This window comes from Peromyscus eremicus, chromosome 3, assembly GCF_949786415.1.
Source record: "Peromyscus eremicus chromosome 3, PerEre_H2_v1, whole genome shotgun sequence".
In the NCBI taxonomy this organism is placed as follows: domain Eukaryota; kingdom Metazoa; phylum Chordata; class Mammalia; order Rodentia; family Cricetidae; genus Peromyscus; species Peromyscus eremicus.
This window is the reverse complement of record NC_081418.1, coordinates 72,169,618-72,188,602: the sequence shown is the minus strand read 5'-3', so window position 1 is coordinate 72,188,602 and position 18,985 is coordinate 72,169,618. Positions and strand designations below refer to the sequence as shown.

The window sequence follows — 18,985 nt, the reverse complement described above, 5'->3', positions numbered from 1 at the left end:
GACCTGGTGGCAAGTGCTTTTACCCACTAAGCCAGGGATTTTCAACAGGTGGGTCACAATGCCTTGGGGGATGGAATGACCCTCTCACAGGGGTCAAATATCATATATCCTGCATATCAGATATTTACATTACATTTCATAACAGTAGCAAAATTACGGTTGTGAAGTAGCAATGAAGTAACTTTATGGTTGGGGTCACCTCAACATGAGGAACTGTATTAAGGGTCACAGCATTAGGAAGGGTGAGGACCACTGCACTAAGCCATCTTGCCAGCCCCTACAGTGGGGTTTTATTCATTCACAAAGAAGAATGAAATTATGACATTTATAGAAAAACAGTTGAACTGGAGATCATCATGTTAAAATAAATAAACCAAACTCAGAAGATACTGAACTTTTGTCTGCAGAATCTAGATTATGTCAACACACATATGACATAGAGGCAGAATGAGGACTCCTCAGGAAGAGGAGGGAGGAGGAAGAAGAAGGGAGGAGGGGTGAAAGCAATCTAAGTGCAGAGATACTTATGCACATACAGCTATACTGAAAGTATTACTTTGTATGCTAATTAAAACCTTTCAGTAGGAAGGTCAGAGGTCAATGTTGGGTGTCTTCCTCTACTGCTCTCCAGCTTGTTTTTTGAGTCAGTGTCTCTACCTTGAACCTGGAGGTCACTTATTGTTAGTACTGACTGAACAGCAAACTCTGCGGATCCTCTTGTTCTGATCCCTGTCCCTCAGTGCTAGGTTACAACTGTGTCCTGCTACACCCCACACTCAGGTCCTCATGCTTGCCTGTCAAGCACTGTACCCACTGAGGTATCTCCTCAGACCCCTCACCACTTGATTTTTGATAAAGGTGTTAAGTTGAATCAGTGGGGAAAGGAAACTATTTTCAGCAAATGGTGTTAAAACTAGTGGGTGTCTATGGAAAACGATAACTTTGACTCTTACTTCAAACCATACTCAAAAATCAGCTCAAATTTTGTCATAAAATAGAGCATAAAAACCTAGGCAGGCTGAAATAGCTCAATTGGGGAAGCGGCAGATTGAGGAATAAACCATGTTAAATGGTCACTCGGTTCAGAATGCAGCTCAGTGACAGGCATCCTGGGCTTGCTCCCAGCACGGTGGTAACAATGACAGCAGTGAGGATTTCACAGGAAAGCACAGCAATGTCTTTAGGACACGCAGAGTTCTTAGAGCACAAAAGGCGAGAGGCATTTTTTTTTAAATAAAAAATTTAATTTAATAAAAATTAAACTTGTTGGAAGGTACCGAATTGATCTAAGCCACAAAACTGGAGAAACGTGGATGCTGTGCATATTCTATTGGGGTTTGTATCAGAAGCATAATGTACCTTGACAACTCAATAATGAGAGTTTTTAAAGAAACAGCCCTCTTTTAAAAAGTAAAAAGTAATTGAAACACGTTTCCCTAAATAATGATATACAAACAGTAAAAGCACACGAGCGGTACTCAGCAACAGTATCTGGTCAAGGAAATGCAAATAAAAACCACAATGAACTACCCCTTCACACCCACTGGATGGTTAGCATTAAAGGCTGACAGAAGGCAAGAAAAGAAACTAGAACTTTAACACACTTGTCAAAAGTGTGAACTTAAACAGTCATTTTGCAAGGGCTTTGGCAGGATTTTTATACAGTTAAATGCTCAGGTGCCTAACCAAACAGCCCTTCTGTTCCTGGATATTTGCTCTAAAGCAATGAGGCCATGTCCGTATAAAGACCTGCACACGGATACCCAGGGACAGTTTGTTTGTATTCACCCTACACTAGTGTAGAATACACCAAGTACACATCAGCTGTTAAGAGGATAACACACTGCAGTGTCTGGGATACCTTTCATCTGGAAACAGCAAGGAAGTATGGGTGACCCACTCTACCATAAGCGGCTTATATGTTTGTCATTTCAGTGCACATTCATATACATTAACATTACAAGCATATATACATGCATACACATTATATACATACATATGTACAAGTAGAACTGCCTGGCAGTAATGAAAATATTTGTTATGAATGTAATGGTGTTTTCAAAGGCTTACTCAGCTGCTAAAACCAGTTGAATCATGCTGTTCCTATAGGAGCAGTTTATTCTGAGCTAAGTTATACCTCAAAGCAGTTGTTAGTTCAGTATAGCATCTAGCAGCTTTCAGCTGTTCAGGGGAGGGGGAAATAACAGGAAAATTTCTGAACAGGGGTTCAGAAATCATTCTATATGATGCTAAAATATAGACACATGGCAGGGGCAGTTGTCGAGTCCTGTGGAACTGTGCAATATGATGAGTGAGCCCTAAGTAAGCTATGGACTTCATTTAATAAACGTTTGTTTGGTTTTTGGGTTTTCAAGACAAGGTCTCTCTGTGTCATCCTGGCTGTCCTGGAACTCACTCTATAGACCAGGCTGGCCTCAAACTCACAGAGATCCACCTGCCTCTGCGTCCCGAGTGCCTGGATTAAAGGTGTGCGTCACCATTGTCTGGCTCATTTAATAAATGTATTGACATTGGTTTATCAGTTGTAACTCATAAACCCCACATAAGCACAGAATGTTTATGATTAGGGAAACTGCAGCAGAAAGGATGTACCCGTTTCCATTTTTCTGTAAGCTTAAAAGTACTTTAAAAAAATAAAACCTGTTTTTAAAATGTGGACTGTGTAACATACCCAATAAATCATCAGTCTAGTTTCTAGGATTATTTCAAGTTAGTTTTATCTTAAAAATGAATTCAGCTGAGAAGTGAACACTTAAATTCAGATTTCAGCTTCACTATAACTTTCCCTGTAGGTTTAATTTTCCAAATGACAGATGTATCATGTTCTTTTGTAAAGACTTATATTTTATTTGTAAATTCTATGCATGTATGTGTGTCTGTACATGGGTATGCTCACATGAATGCAAGTGCTCAGTGAGGTGATCTACCTGATGTGGGTGCTTAGAATCGAACTCAGGACCTCTGCAAGAGGATTAAATGCTCTTAACTACTGAGCAATCTCTCTACCCCCGCCCCCATTATCATATTCTTAATAAATTGTTCCTTCATCCTTAACCTTCATTTATATCCCACTTCATAAAAATTCCACTGAAAAGACTGACATTAGATTTGAAATGCTGAAATAATTAACTGATTTTGACTAAATGTGGCAAAAAATAACTTGGATTTTCATTTTCTTTGTTTTCATGCCTTTTCCTCATGGGTGTTCCCCAAAGGGAGTTTCGAACCTTGGTCATTGAGATGGTAATGGCCACGGATATGTCCTGTCATTTCCAGCAAATCAAAGCCATGAAGACAGCCCTGCAGCAGCCAGAAGCGTGAGTAGCCTGTGACATCATGTTGTCACAGGGCTTAGTCTAAAATCTGCATATTTTATACATTTAAAACACATCACCTTCAGGATAATGGTTGGGTTATCTCAGAAAGTAGTGATGTCTGGAGCAAAGAGCTTGAACATCATACAGCATTTCACAATTAGAGGTTTATCAGAATCGGAGTTGGAGTAAATACAAGACACAGTACCAGTTAGCTGCAATTACTGTCATTACCCTGTTAGTAATTAAATGATCAAAGGTCTGATGAATGTAGAGGTAACTAAAGAAAGAAAGTATTGTTTAGATTTTTGTTGTCTGATTGAAAAATGAAGCCATTCTGTAAACTGGTTAAATGAGAAGGACCTTACTCAGTAAATACTGAATGTTTGTTCATCAGTGTGGTGGCAGTACTTACAGGCAGTTCGCCCTTTCCTTATTTCGGTGTCCATTGGGTTTTCTGTGGACAAGCAGAGGTGATTTTAAAGATTTTTGAAGCTCCCAGTGTTTGAGGCCTGTGGTCACTGTGTGCTTCCATGTGTTGGGTTTGCAGAATTGAAAAGCCAAAAGCCTTATCCCTGATGCTGCACACAGCAGACATCAGCCATCCTGCAAAAGCATGGGACCTGCACCACCGCTGGACCATGTCTCTCCTGGAGGAGTTCTTCAGACAGGTACCTTGTCTCTTGCCACTCACCAGGGCTGGCACTGAATAATTAATATTTCAGCACCTCTCTGGTAGGGACAATTGAGGACATAGTTATTTTCTTTGAAGAAGGAGGGTTTTCTCAGTTGTTTTTTTTTTTTTTCTGTATATGTAATGCTTGACTTTTACCTAAATTCTGATTCTTAAGACATTGTGAAATGCGTTCTCTCTTAGGCATTTCTGCTTAGAAGAAATGTGTTTCCTTGTGGCAGTCTCTTGTCTAAGTGTCATTCGAAAAGGACTTTTCTTTTTTTTTTTTCCCCTAATCAGTTAACAAAAGTGTTATTTTGGTATCTCCCTGTGGGACTAAGTTAATAATCTTTGACTCACGTCTCTTATTATTGGATAGGTTGTGTGTTTTGATGGATGAGCCATGACACAATGTTCCAAAACTAAGATATGGCAACTCTGAGTCAAGAAATCACTAGGAATTATTGTTCAAGTGCATTTAAATTTAGTGATACTTTCAATCCGGAGTCGTGTTATCTGTAAAAATAGACAGTCTTTAATGAGTATGCATTGCTTTAAGACAAATACAAATATGTAAATATAACAGAATAAAAGAAAGAAAGCAAGTGCCTGTCACCAAGACAGAGGTCTTTGGGGTAGGGTTAGTTCTCCAGCCTGACACGGATGCTGGCCTCACCTTGAGAAGAGCTGCCACACGGATACCTGCTTTGAGACATGAGGTCCTGAGACTCAGTCAATAAAATGTAGATTACAGACCTCAGTTACTGTCGGTTCATATTAGTAAATGACCTCAGCTAATTCTTGTTCATTCAAAAGGGGAAGCGCACAACATGGGTTTTGAGAACTCTAACCCCCATAAAACAGCACTTAATACCACGTGTAGCTTAAGTTTTCCTGCCTGGCCCACAGTCAGGACAAATCTCTCTCACCTGCCAGTCCCACAGCCGCTCAGACCCGACCAAGTAAACACAGAGATTTATATTAGTTACAAACTGTATGGCCGTGGCAGGCTTCTTGCTAACTTTTCTTACAGCTTAAATTAATCCATTTCCATTAATCTATACCTTGCCACATGGCTCGTGGCTTACTGGCATCTTCACATGCTGTTTGTCATCATGGTGGCTGGCAGTGTCTCTCTGACTCAGCCTTCCACTTCCCAGCTTTATTCTCCTCCTTGTCCCGCCTATACTTCCTGCCTAGCCACTGGCCAATCAGTGATTTATTTACTGACCAATCAGCAACACACTTGACATACAGACCATCCCACAGCAACCACGTCTTACCATTGTTCCCTCAAATGACTAGGGATAGGTTCTTTCTCTGAGCCACAGTTCATTTTCTGTTGCTATAATACCATACCTGAGATGAGATAATTTGTAAAGAATAGAGATTTATTTAGGTCATGGCTTTGGAACCTAGAACTCCGTGAGCCTGGCACTGGCATCTGGTAAGCACACTTGTTGGGGGCATCACAGTGATAGCTCTGGTCACTCTGCTTTAAAGTCAATGACACCTTCATGGGGTATGAATGACCCACTCTCAAGATCTTTTCTAATCAGTGTTATCGCCCAAAGACTTCACCTCTAAATACTATTACCATATGACCTTGAGGAGTAAGTCTCCACCATCTTAGCTGTGGGGACACACTTGCACACTGGTTACCTTGGGCTTGGGTATGAAAGTCTCCTAATGCTCTTAGTTTGAATGGGGAAATAATTGCACAAAAAATTATGTGTATTTTTTCTTCCTAAAACTGTACACATTGTCCAGTAGTAAGTGGGACTAGAGTTAACAGTCACTAAAGCCCCAAACTGTCCATTGGAGCTTTATTCCAACTGCTTTGCAGTCCGGGACTAAGTCGCCCTTCTGATTCCCTTGTCTTTTGGGTTGCTTGTTTTTTGTTTGTTTGTTTTTTTTTTTTTTTTTTGGTTTTTTTTTTTTTTTTTTGAAGGAACAGAAAAGATTCAGGGTAAGTTTGGACGAATATTCTTAAGAACCTTTCAGCATCGAATATCCTGTGTTCTCTTCAGTGTGTCCATGGGTGCCACTCCACATATGCACAACCACCCTTATACCAAGCTCGTGTGCCCTGACCTTATATAGGAAGTCTCCTTTGCACACTTGTTATGTGGTCTCCAGAGAAATTCCCAGGCTCTATGATGAGTAAGGTGGAGTGAAGTGTGGGCATGGGAGGGGCTTGAATGACACAGTTGTGACCCTGATGTGCATACAAGGCCAACCGACTACAAATTTATCATCATTCAGGGCTTACGCTAAGCAATTTTTAAATGGCTGGTTTTCTAACAACATGAGACGTTTCTATAAATACTCACCCTCCCCTTCTTCATACGCTCCCTTTGATGTAGTTTTGTAAAAATACCTCCATCATGCTAGTAATATTCAGTCTGTGGCCAGTGGACAGATCATGGCTAACTCGCATAAGTTTGATATATTGAAGTAATTCCTTTTTTGAATTATGAGAGTGAGTGAATTACTTAATTAAGTGAACATTATTTCCTCACCATAAAGGAAATCTGGTTTGCATACATACACACACAGGCTCAAGTGGACTGAAAATGTGCTAGGGGCAGTATGGAAATAACCATACTGAATTTCCTGGCCTATTAGGACTGGTGTGTTAATTGACTGGACTTGAACTGGTTTTAGTGAATGTAATTCTCCATAGTATTTTTATTGTCTTAACCCAGATGCCAAAGCATAGCTGGTAACCCATGAAACTCGGAGTAATGCTCCTCCAGCTCTCAGTGATAGATAGCTTTGAAACTGGACAGTTCACATGGGAAATCCCATAGAGCCTTTTAAGATTACATTCAGAAAGTTGGGCTATATTTCAAAATAACAGGATAGCTAGCCCTTGTGAACATAGGTAGGCGTCCTTGCTCTTCTGTAGGGTGGGGTGCCATCTTCAGCTTCATAACCATATTCTACAGGATCCACGCCATAGCCTCAGGGTGCTTTCAAATGATACACTGACTTTGAAAAAAAAAGATGTCTGCCTTGGTAAATCCATTTCATTCTGAGAAGCTTCGAGGTTCGTTTTCTTTGTATCACTGTGTACTTTTACAGTTTGGAAATATCTCACAGTTCTTTTCATTTCTTCTGTGTCTGTGGGGGTTTCCTTGTTTGTTTTATTTCATATGCATTGCTGAGTGTTTTCCCTCTCTCCCCTACAAGATTGTGTTTTTATTTTAGTGTTTCTTTCTTCTTCAGCACAGCGATCCTGTTTGCATCTTTACTCATCTCATTTACTTTTATTTTTTTAACTCCCTGAGTTCAATGCTCACTTCATTTGCCTTTGTTTTTTTGTTTATTTAGAAAACAGAAACTGAGAAGTTTGTTTATTGATGCTTCTGACACACTGTGCTCCAAAGCAGTCTTTAGTAACTAGTCTTTAAATTTGCTTTTCATTTTTCTTTTAACCAAGAGTTACCTCACACAGAATATTTTCAAACTTTTCTGTATTTTTTTGTGATATGTTTCTTCACTTAAGAGATTCCAAATTACTTTGTTTTTATTGACCAAATAATTTCTTATTTTTTATTTGGAGCTTAAATTAAATGTATGCATACAGCACCTTTGTGCTTGTCTGTGGATCATGGAAGATTTCTGTGTCTTATTTCAGCATACAGTCAAAAGACTATCAGATGTATCTATATGATAGTAAATCTTCTCCACTGTGACAAGACATCTGAGAATATGAACGTAAAAGAGGGAAGATATATGTGGGCTCCTGGTTGCAGAGGTTTCAGTACTTGATTAACCTGCTCCATTGTGTTTAGGCCTGTGGCAAGACAGAAACATTGTGGCATACTGTCAGGGAAAAAGAATACTGCTCCCCAAGTGGCGACCAGGAAGCCAAGAGAGCCAGAGAAGAAAGTTCTGAGGACACGAGATATATACCCTTTAGAGATGAGGCCCTAGTGACTCACTTCCTTTAAACCATTCAGCTCTGAACTCATCAGGACTGAGTCCATTGTACCAGCTGGGGACCAAGTTGTCAACACATTTTATATTCAGCCGTAGCAATTTGCCTTCTTCACTGTGCCAGTTAAATAACTTTATGATTTTTAAAAATCATTTTAAAATGATTTTTATATATCATTTTAAAATATGTGAGCTGCCATGGGCTGGCAGGTGTTTCTATTGTTTTTTCTTTCTATGCATTGGACTTTTTGCTCCATAAATGCTGCTTCTATGTCATTTGGTTGTTGGCTCTTTGTAGGCATTAGGCTCTTGTAGTATGCAATAGCACTGATCAATATAAAGCCTCTTAAAAATTTACCTGGTGCTTTTGCTAGAATTCTTATCTGACTCCTTGGTGGTATTACTTAGAAATAAGCATTCGGATGTTGGGACAGTCTTGGCTGCAGGCCATTAGGGTTTCTGAGTGCTATTAATACAATGGTAATGTTCATTACAATTAGAGTAGGCTAGCTAGAACAAATTCACTCCATGTTTCTCAAAGCTCAACTTCAAATATGGCTTTCTCTATGGCAGCAGTAATTCTTTAGTAGTTCTTGTGTTTGCCTATATGTCTTTTTGTCATTTTGCCTCATGATAAGCCCTTTAGGTTTGGACTGTTATCCACATTTAACAGATGCAAAGTTGTGAAATAGCAAAGGACAGTGACCTTCCTAGGACCAAACACCAGAGCAATCAGGCAGGATTCAAGCACAGACTGGTAGCCATTATCCTGAGTGAGTTTCTACCTAAAAAAAAAAAAAAAGGAAGAACACAGTTCACTGACAGATATGAGGAGATATATTCTTCTCCTTCCTCTGGACAAGACAGAAAGATTGAACTTCATTTCATTGTATTTCATGTTTTTAAAAGCCATCTCCATCAACAGTTAGATGTCCCATAGTGCTTGTATTAGAGTGGTACTTTTGGGTTCCATGAAAAATACTTTGTCCAAACAGTTATGCTGTACTGTTGTCTAGTAACTGGTTCTTTCTGGTCCACTTTTCACTGTAAATCAAGTGTTAGGACCAGAAACACAGAAGCACGTACTCCCTTTGTATGTGGCTTTAGGGAATGTTAAGGGACAAACCCACATCAGTCAGCTTGAATTTCCCTTTTGAACACGACTCCCCACTGGGGGTTCAGTGGCTAGAAAAGGGCCATCGGTAGCTGCAGGAACACTGTGGAGAGCACAGCCATTCTGACTGTGATGTTGGCTCTAGGCCATAGGACACATGGACTGCCGCCTGGTTTTCCATGGGGAACCTATTGCTGCCCAGGGAAGCTTTCTTTGGGACAGCACGAGACTTTGCATTCAGAGGGAATGATTGCTCTCCGGAAGCCACCACTTCTTGGTGTCTTTTGTTTAGAGGAGCAGGCCCACCAGGACTTATTACACAATGTAATTGTAATAATTAAAATAAAGATAAGTGGCCTAAGTGGTAGCTGAGGTTGCTAAATAAAATCTGGGCAGCTCAGCCTGTTCTTTTGTTTACTGTGACCTTCTGTTTTTCTAGGGTGACAGAGAAGCTGAGCTGGGGCTGCCGTTTTCTCCTCTGTGTGACAGAAAGTCAACCATGGTTGCTCAGTCACAAGTGGGTAGGTATTTGCCAGCTGCTTTGAAGAGGCATCAGATGGTATATCTGTGGCGGTATCTGTGGCAGGCAGGGCTGCTGTGTTCGGGGATCCCAGCTGGGGCCCTGGCTCACTGCTGCCAGCCTTTGGCAGGGTGAAGTGATATCGTTCTCTCTGGACTATGGATTGTTCTGGGGGGACATTAGACAGAGAAACTTGGGAGTCCCCATCATTCTTGCCAAAAGGAAAGAGGGCTTCAACTTCCTGAGGAAATGGCCATGCAGGGCGTACTGTAGTTGGGGAGCCCATTTTGCTTCAGTGCCCTACTGTGCTTCAACACCAGAAGTCATCCTATCATTCATCCTGCTTTTTTTTTTTTTTTTTTGAAATCCAAAACAGGGTTTCTCTTTGTAGCTCTGGATGTCCTGGAACTTGCTCTGTAGACCGTGCTGGCCTCAAACTCAGAGATCCACCTGCCTCTGTCTGCCAAATGCTGGAATTAAAGGAGTGTGCCACTACTGCCTGGCTATCTCCCTTTCTTGATGGTTCTTCTGTCCAAGTTTAGGACTCTCCTCCTTCCTAGGAGGCCTCTCTTAAATTGTTTTTGTTTCTTCACTCCTTTTCTTTGGTACAAAAAAAAAGAAAAAGAAAAAAAGGAATCACCATAATACATGTATTCCAAAAACCCTCAGCTGTGGGAGAGGGAAACAGTGTCACATGTTACACGTAAAATAAATGTTGTGAGTGAACTCTACTTTAGAAGAGACTGTGATCACTCAAAAATCAATTTAATAAGCAATTAATGCCTTTTCTTCTTGTCCATTTTGGAGGAGAGATAGGGTCTCCTATAATCCAGGCTGGGCATAAACTGGCCATTTAGCTAAAGTTAACCTTCAGCTCAGGCTGGCTATGAACTGGCTGTATAGCTAAGGACCTTGGCCTCCTGACCTCCTGACCTTCCTGCCTTTGACTGCCAGGTGCTAAGATTGAGAATGTGTGCATAGGTGCCTGGTAACTGCTTGAGCTTTATGTGATCATTCATTGTTTTATTTGTTTTATGATATGTCTTGGGTTCCTGTTGGGTACTGGGTATGGCTAGGAATTATAATAGATGCCATGAAGTCAAAAATTAACTATACATGGTACCTGCTTTTAAAGATTTTATTAAACCAGTATTAGACAGTGGGCAAGATGTTAGGAAAACAAAGTGTGCTAGCGCATTATGCATGTTAAGGGAAGAATTCTTAACATTTTACAGTGGAATACACAGACAGTATGAGAACCATCAGAGTCAGGTGGTCCACACAGACTTATTAAGGGGTAATGTTTGAGCTATATCTGAGGAAGGATTCAAGTAGTGTCTAGGCCGGTAGTGATAGATAGTGGTACATGTTAGCAATGGCTTAGTGGTAGATAAAATGACACCACAGACAGGAGACAGAGAAAGCAGAGATTAAAAACTGCTTAATATGGTCAGTGAATTCTCAATAGCTCCAATATGGCAGGGACAGTGGGTAGGGAATAGGATACAGTGAGAGACATTATAGGGAGAAATCAGGCCAGGATTTTACATTGTGCCAAGAATAGCGAACATGCTTGTACGTTCCTGTAGGAAATGGGGGGGCCTATCAAAAGAATTCTGTGTGTCAACAAATACTGCAGTTTGAGCTCAAAATTAAATTGTAGTAAACTGTTACCAATGTTTCCTTGTCAGATCGACAGTTCTTCTTTTGTAGGTTACACTACAGTTGTAGCATCCTTCTCTGCTGAGTATTAGCACCAGTATCGCTCTCCTCTTAGTAACTGTGACAACTAAATACTCATCCCTGCATTTCCAGATACCTACTCAGAGGAGTGGGCAGTGACCCCCTTAGTGGGTGTGTGTTTCCTCCCTTATGTGTGACTATGGATGACTTACTCCAGTCCCTGGTAGTGCCAGCGTGTGTACTATTTTCACTCAGTGTGTCACGAATCCTCATCTAGTTTCCATTCTCTCTCTCTCTCTCTCTCTCTCTCTCTCTCTCTCTCTCTCTCTCTCTCTCGTTATTGTGGTTCTGTTTTGGGCTTTGAGTTAAGATGATCTCTGTAAGCCAGCTTTTGGCCCCAGTATGGCCGTCTTAAAAGGTTTCATTTCACTAATGACCCTAACTCAGTTTCTAGTCCTTTCTTCTAACTCTTTCCAGGAGGTTCTGCCTCCTGTATGTCAGGCCAGCAGCTTACAGCCCATCCTGTCTTCTCTCATTTCCTCTGCTGTGTTGCTGGAGCCTCCGAGAGGGATCCCTCTAGAGCAATGCTGCCTGCTGTGCTATGTGGGCCTTTGGTGCCCAGTTCACAACAGCTCTGGGTCTCAGTTTCTTACCTTCTGTTTGAGCAGCTGCAATTGCTCCTAACAAGATTTCCCCACCCTCTGTCTTTCCTCCTCACTGCCTTGCCATGCCTCTTGCTGCATGGACTGTATCAAAGCTCATTTAAATGTATGATCACAAAGCTGCCCAGATATCACCAGACCAACCCAGTACTTCTCCGATTCTAAATCCCAGGAACTTCCCTCCCTGAGCTGTGGATAACTGGCCTCCCCAAACCTTTTTTCCCAGTTCAAAGCATTCCCACACCCCAGTCATTGCAGAGACATCTCCTGCACACTTTTCCACCTCTGAAAGCCCCTCTACCCAGAGTGAATAGCCACACTCTTCCTGCTACCCATCCTTAAGAGCTCAGCTCAAACACTAAACCTCTACACAACTGCTCACTGGTCTCTATAGGAGTAAAATATCTCCTTTCATTCTCTTCTATTTCTCTCCCAGGAGCCTTCATCTGGGCTTCTCCTTTGCCCTGTAGAAACCGTAGGGGTCATTTTTGTGCCCATTAAATCTTATCTATAAATTCCTTGAGGGCTGCTGGATTGCATTAGTCATCTTCAGACTTTTACAAAACACATCACAGTACTTACTATATAGCAGGTGTTAAATTGTATTTTTAAGCATTCAATTGAATCACTTATTTAAAAGCCCTAAGGAAATTACACAGGGAAAAGGAAACTGACTCATGACATTCAATAAGAATGAGACCAACTAGTTCTTGGCTGCTTTGGAGCTCCCATGTAGACAGTGTTTTGTTTGGTTGGTTAGTTAAGAAAAGACTAATTGGTTTCTAGTGGAAAATATGGGCTAGTCCCGTTAGCATACTGTTATCTGAGCTAATGCTGCTTCTCTGTAGGTTTTATTGACTTCATCGTGGAACCCACCTTCACTGTGCTCACAGATATGACTGAAAAGATTGTGAGTCCGTTAATTGATGAAACCTCCCAGACTGGTGGGACAGGCCAGAGGCGCTCAAGGTCAGTGGAAAGTTTGAGAGCTGGGTGGGGTTGGAATTCTCTCCTTGGTGGATGTGTGGGATCACAATGTGCTGTACCTCTCTTACTTCTTATACAAGACATGTCTGCCTCCTTCTTTCTTCCAGAGGATTTGGAATGATACTGTCTGTGCTCTCTGGTGGTCCAAGGCCAGAGTGCAATGTCCCCACTCTCTGAAGCCTTTGCTTCCAGCAGCACTGACTACTACACTTTTCCTGCTGTACACAGAAAGCCCTTGTTCCTCATTCCACAGATGATCATGCTTTTGACCAAGTTCTTACAAGAAATGAGGCTGACTTTCATTTCTAAGTTCAGGAAGAAACTAGAGTATAGATTTTTTAAAAATATAACAGAACACCTCAAACTTAAGTGTTTTCAAGTGTCATGAATCACAGCATAAAGCATAAAGATATCAAATGTAGAACAGTAAGAGGCCAGGCTCTACAGCCCGAGTTCAGGCTTAACATCCCAACTCTACTGCTTATTAACATGGGTAGTCTCATCTAAGTCAGCTCAGTGCCCTGGTTTCCTTCCCTGAGGCTGTGACAGAAACACAGACAAAAGCAGCTGTAAGGGAGAGTTGATTCAGCTTACAGTTCTTGGTTATAGTCTTTCATTGTGGGGAAGTCAAGGCAGGAACTTGAAGCAGTTAGTCACATCACATCCGTACTCAAGAGCAAAGAGAATCAGTTCATGTATATTCACACCCACTTCACTTTTTCCTCTTTTGTACAGTCCAGCACCCAAACCCATGGAAGTTCCACAGTGGGCTTGGTCTTCCCACATCAATTAATGTAATCAAGATAATCACCCACCAATGGGTACACACTGATGAACTTGACTTAGCTAATTTTGCATTGAGACTCTTTCCCCAGGTGATTCTAGATAAGCAATTAAACTACCCTCACATTCAGGTTACTCATGTGAGAAAATAAGATTATAGTACTCGTAGGCTAATTGAATTATTCAGTCTGTATAAGATCCTTGGAAGGCCTGTCATGGTGGAAGTGCTGGCTACAGTAAAGGTGGCACTTAATCTTTATTGACACTGCTGATTCTGCTACCAGGACTGCTTCCATCTCTGCTCTTGCTACCACCATTACCTTAGCACCACCACCACCACCACCACCACCATGACCACCACCAGCAACAACACTACCACTATTGCTACCACATCTACCACCATCACCTCCACCACCACTACCACCACCTCCACTACCACCACCACCGATACCACCACCACCACCACCTCCACTACCACCACCACCACCACCACCACCACACCACCATCACCACCACCACCACCACCACCATCACCACCACCACCACCTCCACCACCACTACCCCCCTCCAGTACTACCACCAATAACAACACCTATATCACTACCACCATCACCATCACCAGCTCCATCACCACCAACAACCCCATTACTACCACCTCCACCACCACAACCACCACCACCAATAACAATAACAACACCTCCACCACTACTACCACCACCATCACCGCCACCACCTCCACAACTTTACCATTCCTAGCATGACTTGGAGCTGTTGCTAAACCCATTGTAATGACAGCTTACCTCCACATCTTTGCAAAACTTTGAACTTTGTTATAAAGGATGTAGGTAGAATTGAGTTTAAAAAAGGAGAAGGAATGAGCAGAGACATAAATAAATAGGGAGAAAGCAAAGAAAGAGGAACTCAAGGTTGCTTAAGATGAATGAACTGACATTGAAGATGCTAAAAAGCAAGGGCAGAAGCCCTTGATAAGTCTACATACCTTCTCAGCCCTTTGGGTGCTGGCTAAAATGAACCCTAGTAATCTTTCATTATCATTTAGTGGATCTGACTTATGGCAGTAACTGGTATAGCTACTTAGGAACATATGATATTTCATCAGAAGAATGCTATACATATCCCATGTTTAAAGCACAAAGTAGAATTCATTTAAAATTAAATCTTTGGCATGGTTTGGTTATCCATTACCCCTAGGAAACATAAGGGAATCACTGCTTTTTATGAGCCTGGGGAACCCAGATTAGAGGAATTCTAAAGGCCAGTAAAATGGCTCAGTAGGTAAAGGTACTTGTCATCAAGCCTGATGATCCAAGTTTGATTCCCAGGCCCCCCACAAGCAAAGAAGAAAACGCCTCCTGGGTATTGTCTTCTAACTTCTGCATGTGTGCCCTGGCATGTGCATATAAATGAATGAATGAATAAATGAATGAATAAATAAATAAATAAAATGTAATCATCATGAAATTAGAGGGATCTGGAGTCCAGGAGGAGGGCAGAGCTGGAGAAAAGTGTGCAGTTTGCTGAGCAACTTGGAAAGGTGATCAGTGTGGTAGCAGATAGATGCATCATGAAGCAAATAAAACTCCAAGTTTAAATTTGTTCATTTCAAAGAACAGAACAGAACAAATAAATGCCAGGGGATTCTGGTTACCAAAAAAAAGAGAATGCCCAGTCAGCATAGAAAGACATAAGGAATACTGTGACACACGAAGAGGCAGTGTTTGTATTTTTTTTTTTTCTGAAGAAGCCTGGAATTCCCCACCTGTCTTATATGTGAAACTGCATCTCTAGGATCCAGGTGTATCATGACAGCAACTCGGCAAATGCTACCCAGTCGTTTGTGGACTTCCTCCCTGCCTGCACGGTGCAGACACAGACACCAACACTCACCTTTGGTATGATGTCTTTTGTTCTCCAGTTTGAACAGCATCAACTCATCAGATGTAAAGCGATCAGGTGTCAAGAGTTCCGGGTCAGAAGGAAGTGCCCCCATCAACAACTCTGTCATCCCTGTCGACTATAAGAGTTTCAAAGCCACCTGGACTGAAGTGGTACACATCAACCGGGAGCGGTGGCGGGCCAAGGTGCCCAAAGGTAATGTGCTCTTCAGGAAGAATCTTCTAGAATTATCCAGAGGAACTCAGTGTCCACTTGCAGAAATCAATGGCTCCCCTCTGTGATTTATGGGCCTTTCAAGTAAAGCACATTGCTCCAGGGACTGGAGGTGCTGAATGCTGGGTACCACCATCTGCCAACTCTCATTCTGTAGAACACTGAATGCCTGGGAGAACGTGGGAGCCCTCCAAGGCTCTCCTCCCTGTGCGTTGTGTAACACAGCTAAACCTCTTCTTCCAGTGTGGAGTTCTGCAGGCCTGGGATTAGCATTTCCTGGTCCCTGCTAGATTACTGTGTATTACATTTCATATCAGTTGCCACAGCTGTAAAGCCTTTCTGCCCTCATTTACCTAGGTAAAGCCTTGTCAATAGCTGCCTGCCTTTTGTGTTAGGGTATGAGGAATTTAATTTCCTTCCAAGGGCTTTTAACATCCTGTCATATTCAGGGTTTTCCTCCACTCATTGCTCCAACCCTCGAATTGATGTTTTGTTTGTTTTTGAGGTGATGAAAACTTGTAAATAAACTGAAATTTCCTGAAGCAAGTCTCATCAAAGTTCAGAGCAGAAAAGCTGTGACTCCTGCTATTACGCACAGAAACGTGAAAATCCGTGCCTCTTGGGGCTTTATTCGTATGTTCACATGTTTGCTTGCATTACTGAGCATGATTGGCTCATATGACATGATCATGTTGTTTAGGTGGAGATGCACTTGCACACAGGGAGCTCAGAAACTGTGATGCCAGATCCAGGGAGGGTCACAGATGTGAACTAGCTCTTGACGCTCAGTAATAGGGCTGATTGCAGCGGGCTTTGCCGAGGTGAACCTTCAATAGCACTCAGTGTCTGCTGGCACCTGTTGTATGCCATCTATTTTTTAGAGTCCATGCCCAGTGCCAAGGGGTGTTATGGATATCTCTATACTCTGGGTTCATAGGAAGGGGCTCTTACGTTAGAGCAATGGTTCTCAATCTGTGGGTCATGACCCTTTGGGGGGGTCAAACAACCCTTTTACAGGGGTTGCACATCAGGTATTATGCATTAGATTTAATTCATTATATTACATTATAATTCGTAACAGTAACAAAATCACAGTTATGAAGTAACAACAAAAATAATTTTATGGTTGGGGGTCACCGCAACATGAGGAAATGTATTAAAGGGTGACAGCATTTGGAGGGTTGAGAATCACTGTGTTAGTGTTTGATACAAAGGATGAGTAAGAATTCAATCAAGACCTTGTACTTGTTATCAATATCCCTGATCCCCAAACCCTCAGAGCAGCCAAGGTTGTTGACTTTGTCCTCAAAAAGCACCTGTACTGTTACTCTGCCTGTGTCAACACATGTGGAAAAAAGATAGGATGGTCGATGTCTTGTGGTATTTCCTGTTGCTATGACAAAATATTTGTTACTCAGTAATTTACAAAGAATCAAGAGAATGATGTTGGCATCTGGTCCACATGTTTCATGGTGGAAGGCATCCCATGAAGGGACCGAGCCACTATGCCAACTGTAATCTCTATTCCTATAAGCCCACCAACGTCATTGTGGAGGCCTCACCCTCCAAGTGTGGTCTAGTCTTCATTACCTCCCAAAGTCCCCACTTCCCATCAACATTTAAATTCAGGGATTGATGTTTTGATGCATGAAAGCTAGGGGACAACTCTAAGTCTAGCAGTAGGTTCTGCAGCCCCCACATAGGGGGGAGAGAAGCACCCTGCAGCTAGGTTGTTTCAAAGGCCAGATACTGACTTGCCAGCAAAATACTGCGAAAACCATTGCAGGTAAGGCAAGGAGTTTAGATTTATGGTGTTCTTGGGGCATAATCGAAACATTATCATTTGGGGACAGATGTTGTACCCTGAGCTATGGAGGGTACAACACCTGCTCTATATTTTAATTGTAAGCACTCAGGGTCCATTCAAATGCTTCAAGCATTTAAATCCTCCATGTTGGCAGGCTACTGCACCATCGGAAGAACACTCTCCCATGATCATTACACTTGAACATCCAATTTCTGACAAAACACAATTTAAAGAGGTCATTCAAAATCATTTGTTTGCAATTATCTCTGTTACTGAATTTACCTTCTGAACTAATCACCTGGGAAAACGTTAGATGGCTTCTTTTCCAAAAAATAACTGATCCTTTCAAAAGGTTGGAGAAACACCTCATCATTTTAAAATGCACTAGCTTTGCAGCTAGAGATGTGGAAACTATTTTAAGCAGCATGAAAGGACTTGTTCCTAAGCAAGCTTGAGGCTTTCAGGAAGGCATCCAGTAGGTAAAATGTGAAGGACACTGGGATTTGCCTGGCAGCATTAGAAACGGGAGCAGGAAGGTTGGAGGGGATAGCCCACATGGTAACATCCTTGTAAAGGAAGCCTGCACTGTGGTATGCCTTTGTAATTCCAGTGATGGGGAAGCAGAGACAGGGTGCTCACTTGGGCTCACTGATCAGCCATCCTATCCCACATAAAGAGCTGTAGGTCAGTGAAAGACCCTGTCTTGGGGGTGAAAAAGGTGGATAACACTTGAGGAACATACACACACACACACACACACACACACACACACACACACAAATACATACAAGTGCATGCACACACACACAAATGAAAGAAGTTAATGTGCACACCAAAGCAAAGGGAACAGGCACAGCCCCTAGGTTATATATATTTAGGCACAGACAGCTTAGTTATGGAGGACACATTTAATTATCAGGGAAATGGAGAATTGAATCTTGACTTGCACAGTTCCATTCTGGGAGGTTCTTTGAGACTCCATTCTGGACATGGTGCTATACCTTTCAGAGTTATCACCAAGAACTGAAGAGCATATGAAAAGCACTGGGAACAGAACTGGCCCCGGTGGTGCTTGACAAGAGGGAGCTAGATGCCTTTTAAACACAGTGGAGAGGGAGGTTGGCCATGTGTATCAGGGTTAAAGCACTGCCTGTGACAGTGTCAACTCAACGAAGCTCACACTTTCAGTCTCAGAGTTGTGCTGTTCATGGACCAACTGATGCGATGGAGAAATCTGATTTGAAGTTACATTGGTCATGGTCAATTTGAGTAAATGATCCCAGGCTGTTTTTCTCATTGGCTTTTTTTTTTTAACCTCAAAGGACTCAAATTTTGAGGAAAGCTGC

The 18,985-nt window shown here is 41.9% G+C and overlaps 1 protein-coding gene across 3 annotated transcripts in view; it reads left to right on the top strand.

The window, feature by feature from the left end:
• Pde1c (phosphodiesterase 1C) overlaps window positions 1-18,985 on the top strand; it is a 375,343-nt gene that overhangs the window by 287,518 nt on the left and 68,840 nt on the right. For all 3 annotated transcript variants that reach the window (XM_059257885.1, XM_059257883.1, XM_059257884.1), the window contains exons 11-15: window positions 3,237-3,338; window positions 3,886-4,006; window positions 9,507-9,588; window positions 12,781-12,901; window positions 15,639-15,814. In XM_059257885.1, coding sequence (XP_059113868.1) covers window positions 3,237-3,338; window positions 3,886-4,006; window positions 9,507-9,588; window positions 12,781-12,901; window positions 15,639-15,814 — 602 coding nt within the window. The remainder of the gene's footprint in view (window positions 1-3,236; window positions 3,339-3,885; window positions 4,007-9,506; window positions 9,589-12,780; window positions 12,902-15,638; window positions 15,815-18,985) is intronic.